This window comes from Cupressus sempervirens, chromosome 10, assembly GCF_028749045.1.
Source record: "Cupressus sempervirens isolate cs-2001-9-10 chromosome 10, ASM2874904v1, whole genome shotgun sequence".
Classification (NCBI taxonomy): domain Eukaryota; kingdom Viridiplantae; phylum Streptophyta; class Pinopsida; order Cupressales; family Cupressaceae; genus Cupressus; species Cupressus sempervirens.
This window is the reverse complement of record NC_143127.1, coordinates 242,709,795-242,718,060: the sequence shown is the minus strand read 5'-3', so window position 1 is coordinate 242,718,060 and position 8,266 is coordinate 242,709,795. Positions and strand designations below refer to the sequence as shown.

At 34.3% G+C, this 8,266-nt stretch overlaps 1 protein-coding gene across 1 annotated transcript; it reads left to right on the top strand.

The window, feature by feature from the left end:
- Window positions 1-559: 559 nt before the first annotated feature.
- LOC149533532 (uncharacterized) lies at window positions 560-1,845 on the top strand. Its single transcript, XM_089804443.1, has 2 exons — window positions 560-812; window positions 921-1,845. Exons 1-2 carry the CDS (start codon window positions 701-703, stop codon window positions 1,712-1,714), a joined length of 906 nt encoding a protein of 301 aa, XP_089660569.1. The 5' UTR covers window positions 560-700; the 3' UTR covers window positions 1,715-1,845.
- The last annotated feature ends 6,421 nt before the right edge of the window (window positions 1,846-8,266 follow it).

Below are 8,266 nucleotides of genomic sequence, written 5' to 3'. Positions count from 1 at the left end.
GCATGGATTCATGTATTTGAATCTAATAAGCGTAGTAAATGGACCACTTGAACGTTCATTTTTTAATTAAATATCACCTATGATGTTTTCTATAGTGATAAATTATTGTTCTGGATAATAATTTCTTTTCTTTTCGATAAATAATATGTATATTTAAAATGATATTTTCTCGACAGTATAACTGTTTACAGAGATTAGATTAATTCCACGACCTTGGCTTTCTTTGAAATAAATAAATAATACATTCAATACAATTCAAAAAAAATTGCTTCTGTCGAGTACACTGTTTGTGACAGGAAATTTTAAGATGCACCATCATGTACTCGAGAAAATTTTCCTCGAGGAATCCGATTTCACTGCAATATATGAATACTATAGTCGGTATAATTGTGTTTAAGAAAACATTGTTTCTTATCACCAACCATTCAATGGTGCATCATCCCATTGCGCAAGTAAACTTTTTATTTATTCGTTTGGTTCTGTTTTGTGGCGTTTTCGAAGGGTTTAAAAAATGCGAGTTGTAGTTATCCTTTTTCTTGTCATCATTGTGACCACCGCACGTTATGTTGCACGAGGTCCTCGCACTACGACTTTGCTTATATCTGTCTTCTCCATAGCCAATGTATTTCTTCCATCTGAACGTTTTCAATTATAGATAAAATCGCTTGAATCCCCTGTTTCTGCCAAGCGCGGCTACAAAATGGAAAACTCGATGCGCAGCCACAGAAACATTGCGAGGGCAGCCATGTTCGGCCCAAGCAATCGTTGCAGGGGAAGTCCAGCAATCAGCAAAGTGAGCGACTGCGCGAGATGTAAGCAATATTTCATCTTTTCCTCACTAGTTAGACAACTAGTGTAAGAGCTGTAGAAAGAATACAACCGCCATAAGTAATAACAACTCACCTTGCATGGATGTGCAGGTTACGCGAGGAGTAAAGAGCGTGTGGGCGTCAGAATGTGCATGGATTCACCCCCCAAACGTGACGGAAATTCTGAGAATTTCCATCCAAGAAATAATGGTCGATTTGCCAAAATTGAGGGCATCAATTATTCACGGGCTCCATTGGGAGAAGAGCAGGATGAGGAGGATTGGCGCACCTTCAGAGCTCGCTTAGTGAGTGAGAATTCCCGTGTGATTTCTGGTCAGAAGCAGTTTAATAGAAGAGAGTGGGCTTATGAGATAGACAGCATAGAAGAGGGATGTGTTTTGGTGGCCACCGATGAATTGAAACACCATCCTTTCCTCTCGAAATCCGTCGTCCTCGTATTAAAGTGGGCAGTTAACTCTTCCACATGCAGAGGGATTGTTCTAAACAAGGCGCTTCCTTATGATGTTAGTTCCATGGATTTGGTCGACCCAATGTTGAGGAATTTAGGTCTTCCTGCTTTTATGGGAGGGCCTGCAATGGGAGGGTCAAGACTTGGGTCAAATTTTCATGTATTGACAAGAGAGAAGGGAGTCGCAGGATTCGAATGCATTCTGCCTGGTTTGTATGCGGGGAATATGGGAGTCACTTTGCAGAGTGCCATAAAAAGTGAGGCTGCCATGCGATTGTATTTGGGGGAAATTGAGATGGAAAAGAGACATTTGAGAGCTCAAATTGAGGCATTTGGGTGGTGGAAAGTAGTGGCTTGCAGTAGAGATGCTATTTTCAGCACTACCCTTTCTACGGCTCATATGTGGTGCCATATAAACCACTTGCTAACCAGTTGAGATCTACTACTTTTTGTACGACTGTATTCCTGGTTATAATTATGTGATTGAATTTATCAAAACTTGGACAGCTCATAAATAGTACAATTGAAGCACTTGGTCAAAAGCTGCTCCCTCAATTGTTTTTATCCTCCCGCTGTTCTTTTCACTTTGGCGTCGGTTTCGTGCCTTCAATTTTACCTCGTCTTTAGTTTTTCTTATCTAATTGTTTTACTAGAAATTGTGGATCATATTCATATATATTTTAATGTGATTTCTTCATCACTCTGATGAATAAACAATCAGATTTGAATTCAATAAGTAATTAATTTTTAAAGTTTACTAATAAAAAATAAAACAGTAATCATCGAGATTTTTTTTCCAATGTTCTGGAACATTTTAATGATAATGTTGAGAAGAGAGAGGTAGCTTAAAATTTAGATATTTATAAGTCATGACAGCAATAGTATAACATTATAATAAATTTTAACATGGTACTACAATAGCATTACATATCATTGGTGAAGCATCGACCAAGGTTAATTTTCGTACTACTTTTATTCGGTCATTGACCTTACAACTTTGAACAAGTGAAGTGTGAAGATGAGGTCCCCCATGTATGGTCTTACGACCATAAAAATCAAGTAAAAATGATGTTTGGAAGGATGAAGCAAATTTCACTAAATAAGAGCAATTTTATTGGACCTTTTAAATCATTTACTATACAATTGTAAGGGTTAATGGGTTATCCCCTGTGACATCTAGACATCCTCACATAGTTTTGGGACTTTTGAGATATTTTACAAGGTCTTCTTAGTGGTAAAATGAAAGGGATACATGCCCATAACATCATGTCATTCACAAAACAACACAGTGGAAGGGATGTGAGCTATACAGGTAGTGACTACTATCCATATAATATTTATTTATTGTGGTTTGAGTTGTTTATGTGGAACATTATTTATACATTATGTTTGAATACCCAAATGAGGATTTTGATCTTGGCTATAAGCTTGCCACTCCTAGATAAAGCCTTCTTTTTCAACAAGGGATTTATTTAGACAATGTCAATTTTTTTTGAAGCCTTCAATTATTTGTCTTTACATGAATCTATCATACTGTAATATATTTTTTGCGTCACACTTGGTTGTTGTCTAGACCAAGGGGTTGCAGAAGAAAATATTCACATTTAAAAATTTTCCGTGAATATCATATAACATCCTTCTAATATATCAAAACCCTTTGTTGATACATAAGAATCAAAGGAAAGCCACACTAATGTATCATTTAGGCTCATAATTGATGCAGGTCCATCTAGTGGTGTAAGTATTGGTTTCTCTAATTATTGTTGTCTATTATTATCAAATACTTAGCCATACTAGACAGAGTCAAATGGTCATCACTGTGAGTAAGCTACTCTATATAGGCTAAGTCATGAGATAGCCTTATATATACCGATCTCTATAGGAGCCAAGCAAGTATATGGTCACCGAGTATTCTCAATGGAAGTTGACTATAATATAAACTGAGTAGTTCAAGCATATGCAAGTCGAGTTATACATAAGTTGCTGAGCATAGTAAAGACCGAGCATCAACAACATGTATAGTTTGTGCCAAGTTTCAGATATAGTAAGTGGCAAGCAAAATAGAATTTATATTCAAGTTAGAAATGATACAAACTTTGAGATAAAATATATATAGTTTGTTATAGAGATTTTTACGCATTTTATGATGTAGATCACAAATCCTTATGTTTAGTGATGAATGAATTAGATGGAGAGGCGAAACAAGGAAGCATCCGTAAAACTCTTTATGAAATCTTTAAATAGAGAAGATTTTTACCTAATTTTTTATTTAGATGGTGATGAAGAGTGTGATACAAAGGAGTGAACATGCTATTCATACAATTTATGTGTGAATGTGCAAACATTATAGACAAGGCAAAGAGTTCTATTATTCTAGAATAGAGAAAGAGTCCTAGTCAAGCAGTGAAGGACATAAAACCTATATCAGATCATATTCGTAAGAGGAGATCCAACATCAACTTATTAAAGAAAATTGAGGATCATGTATTCAATAAGTTTTAACAGATTGAGTTAAGGTAAATTTCTTAACAAAGTGGTCTTGAAATATCTTTGTAAATCTCCTAACAGAGTCCTTACTTTTTTGTGAGTGTGAAATCCTCTCACAGGGTGGGATTTGATAATCTCAAAATATTATAATAGGGTAGATCATTGGATATGGTCAAACATTGTAACCCTAACAGGTTAACTTTATTACTGTAGTAGTGAAGATTTTTTGGTGTCATCCCCACGCTAATTTTACCTTCATATTGCAGTGTTTCTGGGTAACCAAAATCTTTTTGTCATGTATTACTTCTCATACATATGATTGATATATTATATCTATGTGATATTATAGTTTGATTTATAATTTATGCATGCATAATAAATTGGATATGAGATGGTAAACGCAGAATTGTTAAAAAGGTTAAAGTCTTTTAGATCCTAATTCACCCCCTCCCCCCCGCTCTCAGTATCTTGGTGTCCAATTAAGACTTCCAACAATTGGTATTAGAGCTAAGTTCTCTTGGAGAAGTTTAACAACTTGGAGTGAAGATCTTGGAAATAGGGGCTTTTAGATTGGATAAAACTATTGGCAAGCAAGTCATTGACATCCATTTCATATTGCAGAAACTTGAGACAAGAAGACAAGAACTAAAGAAATACCTAAAAAGGAGAAAGGAATTGGCTATTCAAGATAAATAATATAATTAGGAAGAAACTAAAACTGAAGGATTGTTTGAAACAATCAATTCAAATGACACAACATCTGTAAATATGCTACAAAAGAACATACTGCTGAATAAAGAAGTGGGAGGATTAAAAAGGGAACATGAGATTCAATTATTTAGGATATGTGAAATAACTGAGAAAAAGAAGAAAGTTGAGGAAGACAAGGTTGTTGTTGAGGAAGAAAAAAGGATAACTGAAACTAGACCTGAAGAAAGGATATCTGATGTACAAAAGCTCACAAACACTCAACTTGACATGATGAATCAAATGATGCTTGCAAATCAAGAATTCAATAGGAAGGATGTGGAAATAGAAAATCTAATATCACCAAAGAACTTACTGAAGAATAAATTGAAAAATGAAAAAGAACTTGTTGAAAGATTCAACAAGCCAAACAAAGAAATTAAATACTTTGAAGAACTTATGAGGTCATCTAGTAGCACCATTGATTTAGGACATTCATCTACTAAAGAGAATCATCCAAGAGTGGAGAACTATGAAATGCAAAGACAAAAGGAAAACCCACATGTTATCACTGTGGAAAACTTGGTCATACTGCAAACATATGCCAAATAAAAAATGGTATGCAAAATCCTAAACGTAAGTTTACTTGCTATTATTTTTACTGCAAGAAGCAAGGACATCAAATACATGAGTATGGGTCAAGAATGAAGAATGTATCCACTACACCTAGATTTGAAAGGATATTGTTACAATTGTTAAAAGTATGGACATAGAGCATATGAATGTAGATCACAAATTGGACTAATCAAAGGCAGAACCACATACCAAAAAATGTATGTTCCAAATGTCACAAGTATGGATATTCAAGAAAATATTGCAGAAATCAAGTACCAACAATTAGTCACAACACCAAGGGTAAAGGCAAAGTGGACATTGATCAAACAAAGAAGGAGATGAATCAAACATGGAAGAAAAAGATAGAAGATGGAAGCAGTGGAAAAATGGATTTAAGATCACCCAATCCAATGGAGAAGGTCATCATATCATCTCAAACTAAGTGAGAAAGGTATGTATGGAATTGTATATCTAGTGATACATATTGCATTAATTCCTAACATAAAATATGATAAAGTTCATATTTGCATAAGTAAAGATACATAAGAATAGATTTATGAAAGGATTAGTGCAAAAGAATCATTTGTATGGGTAGTGCACTAAACATTAGTAAAATTATCTACATTGACCAAACATTGCAATATGAACCAAGTACTTTAGAAGTTAAGCTGGTGTATAGGCCAAGATAGATGGAAATGACTGAGCTTTATGGTGAAGACCTAGTTTGCAAGCACAATGTCAACAAAGATAGCTATCTTCCACCTACCTGATTACATAGCATTAATGGAGACCCTAAATCGAGAAAAAAAAAGTATATATCAAAATTTGAAGGCATTGTTTCACATCTTACATATAGAATTTGAGAGGACAAAGCAATTTGAGAAAAAAAGAGAGCCCATGGCAATTTAACAGAAAAATTGAGACAGGAATATTGATCAAGTTAAGATTTGCATAGTGTCACTTGTGATCCAAAGGAAGAAAGCTTATGAACCCTAACAAAGAGAAAAATGATAGCTTCATCATCCACAATAAAAATTCAAGTAATAGAAGTTAGTAATGTTTAATTGGTGAAGTGTGACACTTGTCCTCCACCTAAATTTTTTGCTATTCTTTAGATTGCAATGAAAGATGACTCAATGGGGGCACTATCCTTGATACCACCCAAGGTAATCATGATACATGATGTATTGAGTTTCTACATGTGTATTATTTGAGAGGAAGGAGATTATGAAATTCAAGAAGCATCTGGGAAATTTTTTTGACAAAGGAGTTTTGAAGGAGAATTCAAAATCATTGAGAGAAAAGGGTTAACTTGTGCTGTAGAGTTCCCAAGAAATTTCAAGATCAAATTGATCAAGGTTGTACTAATAAGGATACACAACATAAAATTTTGGCTATACAGTGGACCATTTGAGATAACCAAGAAGATGATTCACAAGGTTACTAGCCATCCCACATTGGACAAGAAGAAGACAATGAGAAGTTTGAGTCATTAGGAAGTTGAAGAAAAACTAGGTCACAAGTGGAATGGATGAGCGTTGTCCACCACAAACATATCAAATCCATTGATTGAATTTGTAGTGAGAGTTATTTCTCACAAATTCTACAAATCTAGAAGATTGAATAGTGTGCCATGTATGGTAGTGGATCAAGCATGCAAGATAGTCATGAAAGATCATGAATATGATCTTTTTGAGTTGTAGAAGCTACAATTAGTAGAAAACCTGACAACCATCAATAAGGCAAAGAACTCAATATGTAAGTTTGGTTCAGTTATCATATGTATTTTCTTTTTTACATTCAGCAGTATTTTCCTGGCATTGGAAATATTGTTTGGGAACAAGGTAAACCTATAACAAGGAAAATCAATGAGTATATAACTAAATTAGGAGAGAATTTTGAGAATGTCATTGATACATATTTTGAAGAATTCAGACAAAGAATGAGAATAAATATTGGTAATGAAACATTATAATTTGATGTATGTTTCTTGGTAGACATAGATAACACATATATGTAGGAAGTTAAGCCAAGGAAGACATGGATAACATCATTTGATGATGAGATTGATAGTGATGCAATTAATGAAAATATTGTTACGTTAGTGAAAGAAGAAATTAATATAGAAGTTGAACCATTTGGGGAGTATGAAGAAGCTAATGTAAGAATCATGATAGATATCAAAATAGCTTCCAAGGAAAAGAAAAGGATAAAAATAATTGAAGACCAACACACCCAAGGCAAGATAAAGGAACCTATCTAGAATACACAAGGTCTTGGAGAAGATGAAGAAAAGGGTAGTGTAATGATCCCATCGTTTAGCCTTCACGTTCTCCAAAGTCTAAGTGGAGCATAAGAGAAAATTAAATTAATTTCTTATAAAGTCATTAAATAAATTAAAATTAAAAATTAAAAGGTGAATTTATGTTTAATTAATTTAATTAATTATTGTATTACAAGGGAGAAGCTTCTAGAGTGTGTATTAATTATTGGAAAGGTGGAAGCCTCTAGTAATTTAATTTTCTAGAAGCACAATTAATTATTGTATTGCAAGGGAGGAGTTTCTAGATAGTGCATTAATTATTGGAAGGGGAAAGCTTCTAGAACTTGCAATTAATTAATGTTTTAGTTCCTTCTAGAAGGGTGAAGGAAAAAGATAAATAGGGGTGAGAGTCTCATTGTTTAGGATGGGATTTTTGTGAATGACGTTTGATAAGAACTTGGATGTGTGACTCACATATCTTCTCTTGGAATTAGAGGACATTCATCCTCTCTTGTAACATTCTAGATGTCATTCCCTTGGGGTTTGGCCTTTGGAATACATTTCTTTGTTCTTGATTTTATCATTTTGAGAGCTAATATAATTCCAGCATTGGTTCAATCTTCAGTTTACATAAAAAATCTATTTCAGCAGTTGGTTCAGTTTTTAGGCTTTTCCAAGGTGCCCATTATAGGTAGTGGTGATGAGGAAGAGGAAGAAGAAGGAGCCAAGGGTAAAGCCCTAGTTGTTGTCACACTACCTAGAAAGAAGGCTAAAGGAACTACAAAGAAGCTAGTGGTGACACCCCTCTCTCCTCCACCAGTTATCAAACAAAGAACTAGGGCAACAACTATTGCTGAGTAATCTACAAAACAAAGAGTAGTGGAAACCACTAAGACTAGTGGATAAAAATCAAAGAAAAGAATATTGGTTAAAGGA

Coding starts and splice junctions, on each gene's coding strand:
- LOC149533532 (XM_089804443.1), top strand. CDS start 701: ATGGAAAACTCGATGCGCAGCCACAGAAACATTGCGAGGGCAGCCATG. Junction 813..920: donor AGTGAGCGACTGCGCGAGAT/GTAAGCAATATT, acceptor ATGGATGTGCAG/GTTACGCGAGGAGTAAAGAG.